Consider the following 21,440-nt stretch of genomic DNA (forward strand, 5'->3'; position numbering starts at 1 on the left):
CCACTTCCCATTTTTTGCTATCTTAAGTTTAGTTCTCCACATTTCTGAAGCAATTTGTGTTTGTTTGTTTGTTTGTTTGTTTTAAAAATCCTCATGAAACTTCATTAGCGTTTTAGTGCACATTTCTTCTAAAAAACCACATATTTGTCTGCAGTGTTGACTAATGTCCACATCTTTGCAAACCATGTCTGTCACAGTGGCCGGAGTGGGCTACTTCAGAGTAACGACGCTACGCAGCTCTGCATTTTATTCTTTTATTGGTGCTGCGTATTTACAGTGCTGAAGTCATTGCTATTTACACGGAGTGATGTGGTCAGTCGGTTTCAGAACCTCCGAATGGCTTTTGGCGCGTCTTTCTCCAACACAAAAGCTTTGGCAGACCCATCCTCTTTCCCCTCCTCTTTCTGCGTAATTCCGGAGTTGGGGGGATGGGTCTCCCCCCCTTATTCGCCCCTTCCTGTCCCACCTGGGACCCTGGCTCCTCTACCTTGCCTGAGCCTCGGACACGACTTCCTGCTTCCCCACTGGCATCGGAACTCTCTCTGCTTTCCCCTGTGCTCGGGGATGGGCTTGAACTCAGGAGGGGAGGGACTTCGCGATATCCCCTGTCCCTCACATCCACCCCCCTCCCAAGCTCTCCTTCACCCCTCCCCAGGTCCCCCCCAGGTGTCGGTGACGACTGGAAGCCTAAGAACTCAGTGCTTTCCGAGCCCGTTGGTGTGAACACCTCCCCCCAGTCCTGCGAGCCCCCCCCTTCCGCCTGGGAGGACTGGAATCCCAAAAAGTCCGTGGCATCAGAGCTGGTAGGGGTAAAAATGTTCTGCCAATCTGCTCCTTCCTCTGACTGGGTGGATCTCGGTGACACCCATACCTCATCCTCTGGTTCCTCAAACTCCGCTTCCCAGCGCCATGGTGAACTGCTCTCCCGTGCTTCCTCCCCCTCCCCCTCCCTTTCCATGTGCCAGGGCTTGGGTCTGTGGGGAAAGAGGGCGTGAAATTCTTCTACCAGGAATTCCTCCTGTATCTGAGTGGCTGGGACCCATTCATTCTGGGACGGTGGAGCATCCTCCCATGCCATGAGGTACTCCAGGCCCCCCACCCCTCTCCGTGAATCAAGGGTGGCCGTGGCCTCATTGAGTTGCTCCCTGCCTTCCCTCTGCCCCCCTCCCTCGGGGGTTTGTTCGCTGTCTCGGAGCCTGCTGCTTTCCCTGTACGGCGACAGCAGCGATCTATGAAACACTGGATGCACCCTCATGTCCTCTGGCAGTGCCAGCCTGTATGCCACCGGGTTTACCTGCTGCGTGACCGTGAAAGGGCCCAACCTTCTGGGTGCCAGCTTCTTGCACCTCCCTCTGGTGGGAAGGCCCTCCGAGGACAACCAAACCTTGTCCCCCACCCTGATGACCTCCCCCGGTCGCCTGTGGCGATCTGCCCCCTTTTTGTACGCTTCCTTGGCCCTCTCCAAGTGTTCTCTGAGCTGCTGGTGCACCGTCTCCAGCTCCTCTGCCCAATCCTCTGCCTGCGGGCCCTCCTCCTCCTCCTCCCCCTCCCTCTCCGGGAAAGATCTGAGGTCGCGCCCGTAGTTGGCCTTAAAGGGCGACACCCCTGTGGAGACGTGCACTGCATTATTGTAGGCAAATTCTGCCAGTGGCAGGCGATCCACCCAGTCCGTTTGCCTCTGGCTGACGTAGCATCTCAGGTACTGCTGCAGAATGGCGTTGACCCTCTCTGCCTGTCCATTGGTCTGCGGGTGCCGAGCCGTCGACAAGCTGACCTCCACCTGCAGGAGGTTCATGAGCCGCCTCCAGAACCTGGAAACAAATTGGCGGCCACGATCCGAAATAACCCTTAAAGGTAATCCATGCAGTCTGAATACGTGATCCACAAACAGTTTGGCTGTCTCTTCTGCAGAGACCGCCCTGGCACACGGTATAAAGTGGCACATTTTGGACATGAGGTCCACCACCACCAACACTGCGGTCTTGCCCCTGGAAGAAGGCAGATCTGTGATGAAGTCCATGGACACCACTTCCCACGGCCTGTGTGGCGTGGCTAAGGGCTCCAGCAATCCCGGTGGCGCTGCTCTGACCACCTTTGCCCGCTGGCAGGTGTCACAGCCCCGTACATAGTCTCGAACATCTTCCCGCACCCCTGGCCACCAGAAGTGTCTCATGACTAAGTGTGTGGTCTTGTCCCTCCCAAAATGACCCGCCGTTGGGTTGTCGTGCATCTGCTTGAGGACCGTACGTCGAAGCTGGGTGGTGGGCAGGTACAGTGCACCCTTGTAGAAAAGCAGCCCCCTGCGTTCTGCAAAGTCTTTTGCGTGCTCCCCCCCCTCTCAGTTCTCTGAAGATGCGGTTGGCAAATTCATCCGCTGCCGTCAGTGCTGTGAGTTCTGCCTCGCTCACCACTGCTGCTCCGCAGGACCATGCTGACGGGGGGAAAATGTGCCTGGGTGCCGGTGGCACCTCCTCCTCCATGTACTCTGGCTTGCGGGATAGGGCATCCGCCCTGACATTCTGCTCTCCCGGGATGTAGTGTATGGAGAAGTTGAAGTTCGAGAAGAACTCTGCCCACCGTATCTGCCGCTGGTTGAGCACCCTGGCAGTTCTCCAGAACTCCAGGTTCTTGTGGTCTGTGCACACCTGGATGGGGTGCCTGGCGCCCACCAGGAAGTGTCTCCAGTGCTGGAATGCAGCGTGGATCGCAAGAAGTTCCCGATCAAACACCGTGTAGTTTCGCTCTGGCTGGGTCAACTTCCTGGAGAAGAAGGCACAGGGTCTCCACTCTCTGTTGGCGTCCAGTTGCAACAGAATGGCGCCCACAGCTTTATCAGAAGCATCTGTCTCCACGCGTAGGGGCGCGTCCTGAACCACGTGGAACAGGTTCTGGTCTGAGGCGAACACCCTCTTGAGGCTTTCGAACGCTGCTTGCGCCTCTGGTGTCCACCTGAACTTCTGCTTGCCTCTCAGGCAGTCAGTGATGGGAGCCGTAACGCGAGAGAAGTTCTTGATGAACTTCCTGTAGAAGTTGGCGAAGCCTAGTAGGCGTTGGGCATCTTTGCGCGTCCTGGGGCTGTGCCAGTCCAGGATGGCCTGCACCTTGTCCTTGTCCATCGCCAGCCCCTTGTCTGACAGCTTGTAGCCCAGGAAGTCCACCTCCTTGGTGTGAAACTTGCACTTCTCCAGCTTCACATACAGGTGGTTCTCCTTCAGGCGCTGCAACACCTCCCTGACATCTTTCACATGCTGCACTGGGTCATCGGAATAGATAAGGATGTCATCCAGGAAGACCAAGCATTTCCTGAAGAGGAGGGACCCCAGGACGTGGTGCATGAAGGCCTGGAAGCATGCTGAGCCCCCTTGCAACCCGAAGGGCATCACCAGATATTCAAAAGAGCCCAGAGGCGTGAACATCGTGGTTTTCCATTCATCGCCTTCCCGGATCCTGATCAAGTTGTACGCCCCCCTCAGGTCTAGCTTGGTGAAAATCTTGCCCCTGCGTGCCGCTGTCAGGAGATCATCCACTCTGGGCATGGGGAAAGCCACTGGCTCTGTCACTGAATTCAGCCGTCTAAAATCCACCACAAGACGGCGCTGTTGCGTGTCTTTCTTGTCCACCCAGAAGACCGGGCTGCCCCCTGCTGCCTTGCTTTCTCTGATGAACCCCCGCTTGAGGTTCTTGTCGATGAAAGCGCGCAGATCCTCCAGTTCCTGGTCTGACATGGCGTACAGCTTGGCTGGGGGTATAGTTGCCCCTGGCACCAGGTTGATCTGGCAGTCAAAAGGCCTGTGTGGGGGTAGGTGGTCGGACTCCGCTTCGCTGAAGACCTCCTGCAGGTCCCAGTACGGCTTGGGTATCGCCTCACCCCCTTTGATGTGCATGGTGGCCACCGTGGCTATTGGAGGCCCCTCCCCTGGTTGGTGCTGCATGCAGTGTTCCAGGCAAAAGTCCGATCCAAAAGTGATGCATCTCTGGTGCCAACTGATGGAGGGGTCGTGGCGCGCCAGCCAGCTCATGCCCAAGACGATGGGGGGGTCTGAGATGGTGGTGACGTTGAATGCCAGTGTCTCTGAGTGCCTTCCCACCGTCATTCTCATGGGGGGGGTTTGATGGGTGATGGCCCCTCCCAGCAACTCTCTGCCGTCAATGGTTGCCACGTGCAGAGGAAAATCCAGCTGCAGAAGCTGGATCTGGTGCTGTTCTGCAAAGTTCCTCGAGAAGAAGTTCGCTGACGCCCCACTGTCAATTAGGGCGAGGACCGTCAGGGGATAGCCATTTGGGAGCGTGAGCGTCACTTCTAGAACCACTCCTGCTCTGGGAGGGGTGGGCTGGCTCTGCTCCTCTCTGTGCGGGTGGGTGGGCTGGGGCTGTTGTCTGCTGACTGTGCCTGGCTGCTGCCCCTTGTCTCTTGCAGCCAGGCTTTCCCGTTTCCCTGCTGTGGTGCTGCTTCAGTGGGGGAGGGCACAACCGTTCCCGCCTTTCCTTGCCACTCTCTGCGATGAGGGCAGTCTCTGACGAGATGCTGGGGGGAGTTGCAGAGAAAGCAATTCCCACCCCTTCCCTCCTTGCGTCTTGGCGCCGCTGGGGTTTGAAAAGCCCGCGCGCACGCGCTATCAATCTGCATGGGTTCCTGGTCCTGGCTGGCCCCAGGCGTGGCTTGAAAGGGTTGTTGGGGGAGTGGCTTCTCCTGCGACCGTGGGAACCAAGCCCGCTTTGCGCGCGTTGCTTGCTTGTCGCTCCACCGGGATTCCTGTCTCACCCCCACCGCCAGAGCCGCTTTGCTCAGCTGATCCATATTACTGGGCTTTGGACCTCTCGAGAGCTCATCCTTCACCTCCTCATGCAACCCCAAGTAGAACGCCGCTTGCATTGGGGGTGACTCTAGTTCCCACCCCAATCTGTGCACCAGCATGGTGAATTTCGCCCAATACGCGCGAACTGTCATATTTCCTTGGCGTAAATTATGAAGTTCCTCCTTAGTCTGGTCCATATGACTATCGGACGAATACATCGTTTTCAAACCTTCTAGAAATAGTTTGACATTCTTCATGCAAGGATTCTTTGTTGCGATTAACGGTCTTAGCCACTCCCTGGCTGCCCCGGTAAGGTGCTCCACAATAAACGCTACCCTGTGCTCATCATCAGGGAACTCATCGTGGTGCAGCTCAAGAGCATACACAATCTCAGTCTCAAAGCCCTGATATTCCCTCGGGTCTCCATTGAACTTGCTTACTAGGGTCCCGGCTCTCCTTCCTGGCAGCACTTGGACTTGGGGTGCCCCTCCCGCCTTGTTTTTCTCTGCATCCAGCTTGTTTTGGAGGTCTACCGCCACCGCCCTTAATTCCTGCTCTCTTTCCTGTAGCGCTCTCACCTGTTCCGCAAGTTGTAGCCGGTCGTCCTGGACCTTCTTAGTCTCTTCTTTAGCTGCCTTCAATTCCCCCTGCGCCTGCAGCGACAGCTGCTGCAGTTCTTGCTGGGCTTGCTCCGCGATCTGCCGCCATCTCTCCGCCTCTGACACGCTCATCCCGGCAACTCCAAAGTAGCCCAAAAAGGATTCGGAGGTTGCTGTCACAGTGGCCGGAGTGGGCTACTTCAGAGTAACGACGCTACGCAGCTCTGCATTTTATTCTTTTATTGGTGCTGCGTATTTACAGTGCTGAAGTCATTGCTATTTACACGGAGTGATGTGGTCAGTCGGTTTCAGAACCTCCGAATGGCTTTTGGCGCGTCTTTCTCCAACACAAAAGCTTTGGCAGACCCATCCTCTTTCCCCTCCTCTTTCTGCGTAATTCCGGAGTTGGGGGGATGGGTCTCCCCCCCTTATTCGCCCCTTCCTGTCCCACCTGGGACCCTGGCTCCTCTACCTTGCCTGAGCCTCGGACACGACTTCCTGCTTCCCCACTGGCATCGGAACTCTCTCTGCTTTCCCCTGTGCTCGGGGATGGGCTTGAACTCAGGAGGGGAGGGACTTCGCGATATCCCCTGTCCCTCACAATGTCTACTAACAGAATGCATTTTGCTATGCTATTTTCACCAATACCTTGATATTTTTGCACATTTCCCCCTGGTATATGCATGTTTGTGAACACTATGCGCTTGGGGCACAGCACTGCAAAATTCAGATGAGAGCGAGTTTTCAAGGAAGCCCGTGATTTGGCTTCCATATTGTGCAAATTTGGTAAACCGGGCTTTAAATGTGAATGGAACTGAATTTTCCCTCCACCCCAATTCAGGGCTTGTGGCCCACAGGATGTGAAGGCTGGCTGGCTGCTTGTCCCACTGGTTTCATTGGGACTCACAGCCACAAAGAATAAAACTGGAGGAAAGAAAGAACTGGGACCTGATCATACTCTTCCTCTGTGACAAAGCCCGATCCATCCACATCCACTTCCTGGAATCTCTGCAGCGTTTCGAGAAACTCCGTCACTGAGGGCTGAGGCCAAGGCTGGGAAGCTGCTTGCAAGAATATACGCCAATCCACAGTGTCCGAGTCTACTGTTAATGCTGCCGCCAGGCCCTGCAACTGTAACATCCAAAATACACAAGTTTATGTAACACAGTAAAAATAAGTGGAATGGGTAATTAAGGGCAGGGCCATTTTATGCACTGTGTATCTCATACAGACAGAAGAATACTTTGGTTTCAAAATCACGGACTGCTCCCCAAACAGACAGAAAGCTGAAACTGGGCAGAAATATAGTCCATGACATCAATTGACGGAAACGTTTTTCAAAAGAGACATTTTAATGCCTTGGATCAACACAGGACTTCTGCTTTGTGACACGAGACAGTGCTCCAGCAGAAAGCAAGGGACCCTTGCCTCCATTTGAATGCAGGCAAATATTTGTAGCTGGCTGGCTGACTGAACTCAAAGAGTGCTCACTAAATATTCCTTGTCATCCTGGGAAAAGTGACGAGGGGTGTCACAGGGTTCTGTTCTGGGGTTCGTTGTTGTTCAATGTCTTTACAAATGACAGATGAAGGAATTGAGGGGATGCTGATCAAATCTGCAGGCGACACCAAACTGAGAGGGGTAGCTGATGCTGCAGAAGACAGAATCAGGATTCAAGATGACCCTTAGAAGATTGGAGAATTGGGCCAAAACTGACAAAATGAATTCCGAAGGAGGATGTTGACAAGCTGCAACGTGTGCAGGGGTGGTTGACCAAGATGATCAAGGGTCTGGAAACCAAGCCTTATGTTTAGCCTGGAAAATAGGAGACTGAGAGGAGATACGCTAGCCATCTTCAAATATCTAAAGGGCTGTCAAAATAGAAGATGGGGCAAGCTTGTTTTCTCCTGCACTAGAGGGTAGGACCAAAACCAATAGATTCAAGTCACAAGAAAGGAGATTCCGACTAAACATCAGGAGGAACTTTCTGGTGGCAAGAGTTGTTTGACAGCAGAACAGGCTCCCACGAGAGGTTGTGGACTCTCCTTCCTTGAGGGTTTTTAAGCAGAGGTTGAATGGCCATCAGTCATGTATGCTTTAGCTGAGGTTTCTGCTATGCAGTGGATTGGACTAGTATGACACTTGGGTCCCTTCCAATTCTATGATTTCAACAAGCCTCCACAATTCCACCTACAAGTATTGGATTATGGAAGGAAGAAATTTTCAGTGGCTGCCCGGCATACAACAAATTGACATGGCAGCCAGGATCCTATCTTTGCAGATAACAAGCTGGGTTTATTCACTAGTACTGTTGTGTACCTGATCAATTTCGTAAGCAAAAAAGATGTACGTCTCACAGAAATTGCAGTGCAATCTGGTTTACTTCCATAGTCATTCTTTTTATGGTAACTACATTTTATTGTTTTGTGGATGGCTAATGCAGTGTTTCCCAACCTTGTGCCTCCAGATGTTTTGGGACTACAACTCCCATCATCCCTAGCTAGCAAGACCAGTGGTCAGGAATGATGGGAATTGTAGTCCGAAAACAGCTGGAGGCACAAGGTTGGGAAACACTGGGCTAATGTAGTCATGTTTTTTTAAATGCTTTTGCTGTATTTTACCTTTTTCTTTTTTAATCGCAAGGCCATTAGCCCCCAAAGGCTATAAATTCTATAATAACGACACATATCCTATTCTAGCAATGTAAGCATTCATTTAAATTTGTAAGCATCTCAATTGTACATCTAGTCAACACAGCAAATGATTGTCAAAAATCACAGGAATAGTGGACAGAGTGAGCACTCACATCATAAATGGAGAGGTGTAGCCAAGGATCAGGAAGCGAGTTTGAGCCAAGATTCATAGTAATCAAATCATAAACAATGTCAATGAATGTTTTGCATGGTATTAAACCTAGACAAATGACAAGAGAAAACAAAAAAAGTGTCACATTGGGACTGATATGAACAGTTTATAATCTGTTATAATCTTAAAATTTGCCTCTTCCTGATGAGGCATATCACATCTACCTCTCGTTTTTATTTCCTAATTATACAAAAACTGAAATTGCACGCTGTAATTGTAGTTGCACACTGCAGCATGGCTTTTTTGTCCAAAATTCTATGTGTAGCCATACATGCTGTACAATTTACTCAGTAATAATACAATAAGAAACTGAAAGCACAATCCTACACATGTTTACTCAGGAGTAAGTCCCAGTGTGTCAATAAACATTCACTGTGTCTGCGATTCTAATTTCTTTTTCTTTAGAACTGCAAGATAATTGGTTCTTAAAATCAGATAGGAAAATGTATGTATATCACTGTGCAAATTAATTTGAGTCTTTCCCGACCTTGTAACGCAAACAAGCAGTTTTTTCTTTGTTTTTGTTTTGCCTGATCCATCGCAGAGGTACGAAGCTAACGATGGGAACTTGAATGAAATGCAGCCATGCTTAAAGGCAAATCCTGTGCACAGCTATTTGGAGATTAGGCCATGCGGAATACATTGCCATTGACTTCCGACTTCCAAGCAGGCGTGTGTAGGATTGAGCTGCTTGCCTGGGTGCTTTTTCTTATAGGCATCTGATGCAGTACTTGAAACTCAGAAAGCACAGCTTAACAAAATCGCATTATTCTGAATTGTGGGTGACCATTTGGGGAAGACCCACAGCCCTGTGACAGATCATCTGCTTTGCATGCAGAAGGTCCCAGGTTCTGCCAGTTAGTGTAGACAATTCTGAGCAAAATGGTCTTGGCTTGTGACCCAGCAAGTCAAATGTAGCCTGCCAGTTAGATATAGCAGCTGGCAGCCTATGTTTTGTCATGAGCCCCGGGGGTTTGTTGTAGTGACTAGAGTGCCAGCCTAACTCCAGGGAGAACTGGATTCAAATCCCATTCAACCATGAAGTTGACTTGAGTAACATTGGGCCAGTCTTAGCTTAACTCACCACACAGGGTGGATTAAAGCATAAGGAGGCCTTGACCTCCTTGTAGGAATAGTGGGATATACATGAAATAAAGTTGGGGGAGGTCTGATCCAAATTAGGCAAGTTGTCATTTCATATAATTAAAGCTGAAAGCCGGCAATGTGGATCCTTAGAGGAAGTATGAGATGTCTGCAGAGGAATCTTAGCTGCTACAAGTAAACAATGTAATCTTCTTTCTTTCTTTTTTAAGAGAAGCTCCTATGCAGCACAGCTTTTAGAAACTACGGATAGACGCTTAAGCCAAGCAGTTTATATAATAATAACTTAAGAATTATAATAGTGGGTTTCCACCCAATGCAAAAAGCACCTTCAGGGGAGGTAATTTCCTCCAGTCTACAGTAGGGAGGGAAAGGGTGGTTGTAAGTTTCAGTATATGCCAAATGCTGCATGCACCCACCCACTTGATCTATGTGCACAATGGTGCATTTGATTATGTGAATATCTGAAATGTTGGTTGATTCCTAAATGACAAAGGTTTGATTTGGTGAGAGAGAAATGATAATGAGCTGGGTACTATTACTGTCATCCACAAAAATGCTATACATTTTACAAAGTGTTAAAAGTATGCATTTTTAAAGCTATAAATTTTAGGAAAGTCTTTCTCTACAGTCATTTGACTACAGTGCATCTAAGTGGAAACCAGTATTTGTATGGACATTCGCTATGCGAAACAGGTTGAAAAACAGATGTATGGGGGCACCCATGCAATTTGTGCCCCATGGGTTCTTCCCCGTCTTCTTAGCTACCTCTGCCAAGTATGGAGGGAAAAGGGAAATGGGTTTGTTCCTTTACTGCTGCTAGATCATGCATAATGACCTCTTGGGCCATGACTACTTTTAGCAAGCTCTACATTGGTCAACCAGTTAATCAAGCTACACATGCATTCAAAAGTAGCGGGGTTCTAAATCTATGGTTGCAGCTATTGAATCTGAAAGCATCAAGGTACAAGAGATGATGCTGCGATACCTTCTGGAACCAGGAACATTTAAGATGTCTTATTCACAGGTGATATCCTTCATGTGTAAAAGAGGCAATATCCTTAACTAATTTTTAGTACAAAGATTTTTCATTCTGCATGTTTCTGCTGGCAGTGAAAGTCTCATCTCTTCTTTTCTCTTATTATTTTGCAGATAAGAAAAATTAAGTGTCTTGGCATCCTTTGTAGTCGTGTCCAACTCTTTGTGACCCCATGGACCATAGCACGCCTTCGTAGTTAGGCGTTTGATAAAAAGTGTTCTCTTCCATTGCTTGTTTTTAATCCAGTTAAACACTAAGTAGAACAGTTGCAGCAATTAAGAATGAAGAAATGCATGAATGAATACTGTGACTCTTCGGAACAATTATGAAAGTCCAGATTATTGGGGGAATCAATCCTTATTTCCCTCCCACAGGCAATTATTTTTACATGTCAAATCTCCAGAAAAATGAAAATGAACAGGAAATCAGATGTCAGTAAAAACAGTACAAATATTTGCTTATCCATAATAACCATAACAGGGATAAAATATTTTATGTAATACAATACAGGATAATAAACAGTTATTTCAAATTATTGTTTTCATTGCTCAGTATCTAGCCAGAATCATAATATTCCTAAACACTTGCTATAAATATATTGGAAAATTCCAAGCGCTTAGAAAGACAGTAATAAAATAAAATCAACTTAATTGCAGCTTAACAGAAAGAAGGAAGACTATGAAGTTCCATCAAGGAGTCAAGAGTGTACACTTCAATTTATAAAAATGAACCCCCCACCCACATATATAGAGAAAAATGATACTTGGTAATTTCGTATGCCAATCCAATACCACATATTTCAAAAGTAATACCTCGTAAGCATATTCTGACAATACCTAGCAGTTTGAAAATAAATATATATACAGCTTTTCCAAGAGATATACTTCTTATTTCTCTCCCTTCCCATCTCAATGTATGTGTTAGTTTCATAAGACATTATATGTGCTCTTAGATGTTCCATTATAATCAAGCAGTATATAAATTTGGTTGAATAAATAAATAAATAGAAATTGTCCAGTAAATAGTTACCAAAAAAAAAAAGGAAAAGGAAAAGTCAACGCACATTATTAAAAATATTTGAGGAGACAGCTGGAGAGAGTGTTTCACATCTAATAGCTTCCGATTGAGCTTTCCCTTTCCCATTCAGAGTCAGATGAACAATCTGGCGTCTCAGGGTTCACCATGCCCTGCTCAGCCTGTAGTCTCCTATTCCTTTGTGAGGAAATATTCCACAACTGGATAGCCTTTTGGGGGTCAAACTTCTTGATATCTGGAGAATTCATCAGAATGACCATGCGATCGGTCATGCTTTCAAACACCAGCTTTGAACGTAGCCTCATCATCGTAAGTTTCATCTGACAGAAGCCTCTTGCCGCCTCGTCAGAACCGGCAGGTAGCGTCAAGACAAGGTCTACCAGTGTCAAGATGTTTGGATATTTATGAGAATAATCTGTGTTCACTGCTTCCCATGTCAATCTCCGGATGCTCTGATATCTAGAAAGGATAACAACTGTTACTAAATGTGTTTCTCCCACTGACATATTCAGAAAATTTGTTTGAATTTCATGTCATCCTGTTTGTTATTTTTATACCTATTATACAGCTCTGCTTTTAACATGTTCCATTCGGTCTCCACTTCATAAACCTTCACGTTGGCACATTCCAGGACCGGCTCATAATACTTCGTCAAGACAGACACTTCCACTTCACCAAATTCTGCAAGAGGTTGAATATTAATTCTAAAAGCAAACAAACCACCAATGCATTTTGGAAAGAAACAATCCCTTTGGATGTAGTCTGGTTTTCTGTACCTGGCTCGATTTTGTCTGGCCACAGCTTAAAACTTCCAATAGCACTTGCTCTCAAAACATCTTCGCTAGCATCACAGAAGCAATTGCGCAGCCGCTTCAAAAGATTGCTTATTAATTCTATCCGGATGGCTGATATGTCACCATCTCCTACAAGCTGGTGACCATGAAAATGTGTGATGGCTTCCACCAGACGCTCCCTTGGCCCTGATCTGAAAAAAATATTACATTTAATGAATGTACTGTGTGCCTTTGATTTGGATACATCCAGTTCATATACAGTTTTGGTTAGGCATATACAACCTTGCTTGGTACATTTGGAGTGTTTCCAGTGTTGACTGGCTTGTTGCGAACACATCTGCGATGGAAGAGTTCTGATCATGGGCGACGCGGGAGAGGATGTTGAGGACATTAATGACATCAAGCAAAAAGTGAGAAAACTTGACAATGTCTGTTTTCAGAAGAAGCTTTAAGAGGTCTTTGGCTTTCTGGTGATTTGAGGAACATGGTTCTTCTTCTACCTGGATGCAAGAAAAACAAGTCAGTAAAGCAATGACCAAATGCACTTATTCACTTATTTCTTCAAATCATGCTTGGTTTTAAAGAGCCTTTACCTTACTCATGTGTAGGACAAATGCTGGGTATCCTTTCAGAAGGATCTGAAGAGCTGTCTGTAGGCGAAGAAGCCATTGGGAGCCACCAATTTGAGAAGGAATGGATGTTCTCAGGTTGAGATCTTCATAGACTAGCTTGAGGTTGTTCTTGTTCAGTAGAGAGTTGTAATAGTAGTACATGTTTTGCAAGAGCTCTGTTAGAATGGTGTATAGTTGGGTGCTCTTCAGTGCTGCCTTGTAAGCTATTTCAAGGTGATGCACGAGGCAATGCACACTCTGAACACATGGCTGTATTTCTTTTAATAGTTTAGCTACCCCATTGTTTTGTCCAACCATAATGTCTCCACCACCACTTCCAAAGCCAACAAGTTTTCTTGCCCAGTCTTGGCTTGGCAAATTGAGCTGCAAACTGGTCTGTAATGTTTGCACAATGGCATTCTTCACAGCAGCTGCATCACATTTGTCTACCGACTGAACTCCAACAATCTGGCAATGGATCTTCCCTTGGAGTGCAAAACGTACGTACACCAGGGCAGCTTCTCTCATTGTGCTGTCTGTAACGCCATCACTAATGAGTGAGAAAAACTTGCATTTTTCTAATTTCTCTTTCAAGGCTCTTCGTTCCACTTCAGCAATGAAATGAATAAAGATCCTTGCTGCCTTGTCATTTCTAAATATGGAACCAATATCCACCCCTTTCATGTCATCCAGCTTACACATCCAGTCCAGGTCTGTGATGGAGCGTCCAGTTTTGGCAATGGCGTGGCATGTTCTGAAAAGGTTTTCTATTCTTCCTAAGGCTGTTTTGCTCATGCTCTTTAACATCTGCTCAGTGGTAGCTGTGTCTGGGACAGAGCCACTGGCTGCATCCATACAGGTAGCCCATGCATGAGCTTCACTGTTGTGGTGGTCGTTGACTAATTCAAGTACAAAGTCATCAGTCCCAGAACAAAAATTGTGTGTTTTCTCCCCTAAATCCACATTATGTTTCCGACACAAAGCACAGTACATGATACCCCTCTCACTGTCGTGTTTTAGCCAAGGGTACTTTGATAGCCATATTTGTTGAAACTGGTGATTCTTTCCTGGTTGTTTTTGGATGCCTGGAGTTATATTCTTGCTTTTAAATTGTTTCAGTGCTGCTATGGCTATAAATATTTTAAATATAACTCAGTATTAGGATGCATTATTATTGTGGTTGCACACAACTAAAGATAGGCATGAATAAGTAGCCTAAGTGGCCAAGATCACATACAGTACTTGGAAGTAAGTCACAGACAGACACATTACCAAACCTATAAATATGAACCTCAACAACTCATTAGGGTCACCTTAAAAATGAGGCAAGCAAAATTCTTCTCCAGCTCAGGTTTTAATCTCAACTGCAGAATTCCCTTCTACCCACATGACTGCTGATCCAGCAGCAAAAGCAACACAGCCAGGAACTCTCCCTTTCCCTCCTCCTATATCTGTTCTTCCTCCTCCCTACCCTGTGCCTTGAACACTGGGAAGTGCAATTTTCACAGAGTGCTAGACAACATTAGTTGCTCACAGGAACTACATCCCCCAACATTCCAGGTGTCAGGGATGGTAGGGAAGAAGGAAGGAAGGAAAAGAGGTGAGGCTGGGAAGAACAAGAGCCCCCCCCCGAAATCCACCCCCCATTCTGCTGCTGTGGGTGGAGGTTGGTACAGAGAGAGCAGAGGGAGAGAGAGTTCTCCCTCCACCATTTCTGAAGTAGCACCAGTCATCAGCTAATGGTGTTTGAAGACTGCAGGAGAGTGGCTGGTGCTCTTTCAAGCCTTTTTAAGAGAATGCACAAGACAATGCACCTTTGAACACATGGCTGGATTTCCTTTAATATCTTAGCCACTCCATTGGTTTGTCCAACCACAATGTCTCCACCATTTCAAACTTCCCAAGCACTCTCCACTTTTGCTCATAAGCACCAATTCCAATCCAAATCAATCCTGGGGGCAGGAGGAGTTAATCGACTCCGCTGCAAACAAGTCCGTCCAATTCTAATTAAAAGTGTGTTCAGTATCAAACTGAAAATCAACAGCAAAAAAACAAAAAAACAAGAGTATTGATTGCTGCAACTGTGCTCTGTAAGAGGCCAGAAGGGTTATCTTTCCTAGGCAATGGAAATGTCCTGAGGGAAAAAAAACTTTTATTAAGATAGTCAATGTTCCACTTAATGCAATTTTCTTTCCTATAGGAAGAATCAGTAACAAGGCCGTTGGCCTCTTAAGCAAATCTGGGTGCTTTCCATGTTGCTAGCTAAGCTTCTCTGTATGATCTAATCTTCATTTTGTGGCTAAAAGTACTCTGAAGCCACAGATATTGGTTGATTCTGAGTCAAAATACTATTTGGTGTACAGCAAGTAAGTTTCCTTTTTTTTCTGCTGACTTCCTATATGATGCTATTCAGCAAAGCTCTACAAATCCTTTCTGCCTGTCCATGCAGTACTTTTGAAGGGGTCTGCAAAGTCATATAGTGTTTTTACATATAAAAATGTCAGAAGATCTCTTATTCCTGGTTCAGATGGTACAGCAGGTGTATTGCACCCTGTCTCAAGTTGGAGGCAAGCAAGGAGGGAAAGGACCTCTATGCAAATAAATCTAGAGCTGAGATTTTATCAACAGGGCTTGGCGTGGGGAGTGGCAAGGCTGTCTTTGACCGATACTAAATATCTACCCCCTGATAGCTTTAGGCTGGGCCAGATACAAACAAGGACAAGGCTCCTGAACTTTTTAATAGCTGAGTGGAAGAGGGAATTTTCAGCAGGTGCGGCTTGCATGGTGAACTATAGCTACAGAAATCCCCCCCCCTTCCTCACAACTATCAAAAGGTGCAGGACACCTGCCTGCTTTTGCATCTGGCTACTCCAGATAGCTTGCTACAGACCAGCCTTCCCCAACCTGGTGCCATCCTGTCAGCTCGAGTCATATTTCTATCAGGGATGATAGAAATTGTGGTTCAAAACATCTGGAGGGCACCGAGTTGGGAAACCATTTAATAGACCACAATCTCCTTTGGGAAGAAGGCAGGGATAGATGTTTCGATGCTAATGCTGATGGTAAGTTGTTACCAGGTCAGTGTCAATATATAAGAGCAGATCTGTGTGTTCAGAAAAAGCACGTTTTACAGCTTGCTTCCAGGCTGATGTCGCCTAACCTCCCTGCAAACACTGTGCAAAGCACACCAGGAAGAATGCTCAATTAACAACCCATTTAAAAAGTATTTAATGTTCTAAATGTAGCTCGGAATCCTACTCAACCTTTCCTGGGAGCAAGCGCTTAAAGAAGCAAAGTAGGGCTTATTCCCAAGTAAATATTTACAGCAGGGGTTGCTAAACGTCTTGGTCCTGTGAGCACATTTGCAAAGTGGATAAACTGATGTGGGTGCAACATGCATGCCACAACTCTTCCCTCCTCAACTGTAATACTGCTGCCCCAATCGCTCCCAGTGCCACAAACAGACTGCACAAAGTCTTATCTTGGCTAAGGAAGGCATCCTTCCAGAGTAATTTAAGGAGGAGGATAGGCAGAGGATGGGACATTGTAGGCACCAGGGAAAGCCCCACATCGGTGACCCATGATGTATAGCAGGCTTCCTCAAACTCGGCCCTCCAGATGGATTTGGCCTACAACTCCCATGATCCCTAGCTAGCAGGACCAGTGGTCAGGGATGATGGGAATTGTAGTCTCAAAACATCTGGAGGGCAAGTTTGAGGAAGCCTGATGTATCGGATTGGACTGTTAATGTGTGAGGTAACCTACATGGCTCGTGAGTGATTTGACGCTGCTCTTAGTTATATTCGAAAGAAGCATTTCCATATACTGGAACTCACCATTGTAAGAAGTTCCAGAATTACTGCTAGCAGGGATATAAAACTGTTAGTAGCTTTAAATCTCAAGTCAGTATTTCATGGCAGAGATCATCTTGTTACTGATCGCTGTAAGCTACTCCGTGTGTAAGCCTTGGTACGTGTGTGTGTGTGTAGAACAGGATACAAATACTTTGGGGAAATAAATAATAAATAAATAACTTTTTTTAAAACAACCATATGTAGGAGGTGATTTCTTACCTTTAGGTGCCACCTGCAGAAACTGCTTATGAAGCGTGCTAAGCTGCGAAATAGTTAAAGTACCATTTGAAGGCATTTCTACCGATGGAGGGCGAGGTGGAGGAAGAGGATCTGGAAAGACTTTGACATCACCGTTAATGTAAAACTCTACCCCTTCTAGAACTAATTCATGCTGGATCTTGGTAGAGGTTTCGATGTGGTGGCGTGCAACCTCGGTTAATTTGTCGACACTGTAAGGATACATATTTAAGAAACAGTGGCAGAGGGGTTAAAAAGCTTAACCAGGAGCAGCTCTGGTACACAGAGCCACAGCCAATAGCTTCTCCGCAGAAATGTTGCTTAAGCCTCTCCTTTTACCAGAGGGGAGGGGTTGTGAGCGGGAGCCAGTTCCCGCATCGGCAGGGGGCGTATTCGGCCCCTGCATCAGTTCCTGGCTGCCGCGCCGCGCCCATCACTCAGCCAATAGGGCTGGCTTGGGGGCAGGGTTTAGCCGTATTCAAGCGGCTGCGGTGGCACCATGCCCTTATTCTGCTGCCTGGAGTCGTCGGATCACCCACCCTCCCTTTCGGTCGTATTTGTGCTTTAGACCTTGCTATGGACTTTGGTTGGTTGCCCTGGTTGCCCAGGGAGCCTGGTAGGAATTGTTATCAATTTGGCAAATTGGCACCAGCCTCTTGGTTTTTTGCCTACCTCGTTGCAAACCATCACAACTTTTCGGGTATTGGTGGTTAGGCATTGGAATCTGTGTGATGTGTTGGAGGGCAGGTTGTGGCCATCACCTACCCCTCCCCTTTTTGAGTATTCCTTTAAAGGGATCCGGCGGTCGTGGATCCTGTCCGACGCCCTGCTGATGGCTAGGGCCATGGCACGACCCCCGGTGACATCAGGGGGAGCTTCCAGTTGTATTTGTATCAACAGACTCCACCCACTGGTTGTTAACCCTTGAATGACTCCCCGCTGAGCGGGGTGGAGTCATGTGTAGTTGTTTGACTCAATGCCTAAGGCTAATACCACTCACATGCTGTAACCAATGAAGTTACTTTAAAGTGTCCTGGGGTCTTATTTATCTCTAAGCGGGTGGCGGGTCCCCGACTCACAACTGAGAGAAGGGGGAGCAGCGAGGTGGTGGCAGATGGCAGGCAAGGGTACCATATTGGCCTTGAGTGTGCCTCTGTGCAACTCCAACCTGAACACCACCTCACCCGCTCCTGTAGAGGCTTGCACGAAATTCCTCTTTCCTCCGAAAGCCTCCCGCATTACCTCGGGGCCCCTTCCAACTCTACAGTTCAATGATTCCATTATTCCAATGCTTTCATCAAAATTAAGCATTACCTTGCCATTTCAGCCAAGAATCTCTCCCCAAGCCATTTTTCCATATTCCTGTATGTTTCTTCTGCTTTCGTTTGCAGATCTTCAGTGAAAGCGAGTGCTTTGGCTTTCAACAGCTCAAGCCGAGATTTTGCAGCCTCCGCTGTTTTAAAAAAAATGGTTTAAGAACAAGTAAGAATACAAACACTGTTTTACAGGTCTGGCAATCAAGCATTAATTAGGGGGAGGCATTATTTGGGAAACTGGCAGTCTGATCCGATGGGTCTAAGCTGGGCTGCTCTAAGTCAGAGCCCTGTGAAGAACAGAAGAGACTTGCTGGTTGAGACCGAAAGCTAATCCGTTCCAGCAGCCTATTTCCACTGCAGCCAACCAGATGCCTATAGTGAGCCTCAAGCAAGACCTGGACACAATCACCGTCTCCCACAGTTGTTCACCAGTATTCTGGGGCACAATGCTTTGGATGCTGGAGATAGTATATATCCATCATTAGTGACAAGCAGCCTTAGCATCCAGGAATTTGTCTAATCTGCATTACTATTTTATTTTATTATTTTAAACAAAGTAATGATAGATAGATAGATAGATAGATAGATAGATAGATAGATGATAGATAGAAAGTGAGGAATCCTTTTAAAATATTTTATCCAGGAGCTCTCAGTTTTTGCAGCTTACTCCATGGCCAGCAGGCCCCCCACTAATCTGCTTTTAAAGTCACCTAAATTGCTCCACAATTGTGTAATGGCTTCTCCCCAGAAGTTAAATAGGCACCAACACGGCTGACATTGTGGTGGCAGATTAAAATGCGTTTACCTGGGCTTACAGACTTTTAGAAGACATCTGAGGGAACCCTGTTTAGGGAGGCTTTTAATGTTTAATAGATCACTGTGTTTTATTTTTCTGTTGGAAGCCGCCCAGAGTGGCTTTATGTTGGAATAGTTTTTATTATTATTCTATATACAGTACATTACTTCTCATTTTGTTGGCTTGCTGCTGCTTTAAATAATTCCGCCATGAGGTCATCCAGTGAATGGTGGGTTAAAATTGTCTTAATAATTGGATAAATATATTTGTGGCCACTCACTTCTACTAGTTGTCTGCCTTGCAGCTACTGCCAAAATTAGTTTCCCTTAACCGTTGTTAGTTAGTATTATATCATAATACCTAAACGTTGCAAGTGTGATGTGAAACCATGGGTTGAAATGGCTTTGCAAAACAGGGATTTCATTATCGAAGGTTAAATATTTCAGCTGAGACAAGCAAACCATGGTTATGGTGGTTTCCCCTGCCCCCTCCCCCAGTTTCTCCGGTAACAAGGCGATAACAAGCAAGTTTCTCTGATGTCATATTATATACAGCTTCCTGGGGCAAGGCCTAGTTTAGCAACCTACAACATGGTTTCACTAGGTTTCAATTCTTATCCAGGGTTATGGCAGTTGTTATGTATTAGTGTATATAGTTTTCCCTCAGGTCCTTGACAGTTGTTTTAGGAGGGAACTTTAGGAGGGAACTTTGAGTGATGTTTGATACATTGTTTGAGCCAGCCTCTATAAAAGCAGGCCAGCTCGGCAATGCAGTTCAGTTCTGTTCCAGCTTCCGAATAAAGAGCTGCTTTGGGGAGATTGCTGTGTCGTCTGCTATGCTTACCCACAACTTAACACTGGCGACGAAGGTGGGATTGAAGGACAGCAGAGCACAGCCAGAATCGGACATGCAATGAGCTGATCACTTGAGCGAAATCACATTCAGAGCTGACCGTTCTGGCTAGAGCACTGTGCGCCCTCCATCGCCATCCACGTAGGCATCGGAACCATGGCTTCATTCGTGCCTCTACCGCCGTTCGCACCAGCCTCTGAATCATGGGATACGTACCTTGCTCGGTTCGCTTGCTTCCTCCAAGCAAATGCGCTGACAGCGATGTCTGATGAGCGGAAGCGGGGTCTCTTCCTCAGTCTATGCGGCCCCAAGGCATTCGAGGCAGCCTGGGCCTTGGTTGCACCTCTAGCCGTTAAGGCAGCACCATGGGACACGCTCCAAGAGAAGCTCCGTACCCACTACAAGCCCAAGCAGTCTAAAATTGCTGCCCGCCACGCCTTCTACCACAGGAACCAGGCCGAGGGGGAGTCCATCAGCAATTACATTGCTGCTCTCAGGAAGGCTGCCCTACATTGTGAGTTCCGGGACCTTGATGACGCCCTGATGGATCGAGTCGTCTGTGGAATCCGGAACATCCGTCTGCAGCAGCGCCTCCTCGCCAAGCCAGACCTCACGCTACAGAAGGCCATGGAGGAGGTCGCAGCCGCAGAAACTGCTGAACTCTCCGCCCAGGAGATCCGCAAGGCCTGCAACCCACACTCCACTAAGAAGCCAATTCAGGTGCACCACGAGGAGGTTAGCAGCCATGAGACTTCTTCTTCAGACGAAGACGACGACGTGTACCAAACCAAGCAAGAGCACAGAAAATTTAAATCAAAGACCAATCACCTTGTGCCGGTTGTGGAGGCCGCCATGCCCGCGCTAAGTGCCGATTCAGGGACGCCATCTGTCGGCGGTGTTCAAAAAAAGGACACATCGAGAAGGTATGCCGGTCAGCTCCGTCTGACACGCCCCCTTCACCATTTCGCAAGGCCAAGTCTTCACTCCGGTCCACCAACGAAAGCTGTTTCGCGCTAACCATTCTGCCACTGCTTGTCAGGAACCTCAATTGGACAAGCCAACGCACTGACACAATGCAAGCTACACATCACGGTGCTTATCGAAGGAGCCCCGTGTGATATGGAGATCGACACCGGGTCTGCCATGTCCATCGTGTCCTGGAACACACTCAAAATACTTCTGCCCAGGCTGTCGAAAAGGCAACTTGACCAGCACAGCGTACATCTCAGAGACTACCAGGGAAATGACATTCCCGTAGTAGGCGTCGACAGGTTCCGGGTTGCCTTCAAGGAATTCTCGGGCCTGCTCCGACTGGTGGTGGTTGAAGGTCCACGTCCTAGCCTCCTAGGGCTAGAATGGTTTGATGCCCTCGGCATGGAAGTCACCGGCATCAACAGCATCTCCAACGCTGAAACAGAGGCCCTCATCAAAGACTTTGCCGAGGTTTTTGATGGCACCCTGGGCCAATACACAGGCACGCCCATATCTTTCAGCTTGGATCCACAAGTCGCCCCCATCAGACTTAAGCCACGCCGGGTTCCGTTC

At 47.4% G+C, this 21,440-nt stretch overlaps 1 protein-coding gene across 3 annotated transcripts in view; it reads right to left on the reverse strand.

Annotated features, from left to right (window-relative positions):
• Positions 1-21,440, reverse strand: part of SPEF2 (sperm flagellar 2) — a 104,272-nt gene that overhangs the window by 19,094 nt on the left and 63,738 nt on the right. The window contains exons 29-37 of one of the 3 annotated variants that reach the window (XM_060280326.1): positions 18,246-18,384; positions 16,914-17,143; positions 12,823-13,970; positions 12,512-12,729; positions 12,212-12,420; positions 11,993-12,116; positions 11,710-11,894; positions 8,202-8,308; positions 6,344-6,526 (exon numbers count right to left, since the gene is read on the reverse strand). In XM_060280326.1, coding sequence (XP_060136309.1) covers positions 6,344-6,526; positions 8,202-8,308; positions 11,710-11,894; positions 11,993-12,116; positions 12,212-12,420; positions 12,512-12,729; positions 12,823-13,970; positions 16,914-17,143; positions 18,246-18,384 — 2,543 coding nt within the window. The remainder of the gene's footprint in view (positions 1-6,343; positions 6,527-8,201; positions 8,309-11,709; positions 11,895-11,992; positions 12,117-12,211; positions 12,421-12,511; positions 12,730-12,822; positions 13,971-16,913; positions 17,144-18,245; positions 18,385-21,440) is intronic. The other 2 variants (XM_060280324.1, XM_060280325.1) reach the window with 2 other exon arrangements.

This window comes from Zootoca vivipara, chromosome 11 (genome assembly GCF_963506605.1).
Source record: "Zootoca vivipara chromosome 11, rZooViv1.1, whole genome shotgun sequence".
NCBI classification, from domain to species: Eukaryota; Metazoa; Chordata; class Lepidosauria; order Squamata; family Lacertidae; genus Zootoca; species Zootoca vivipara.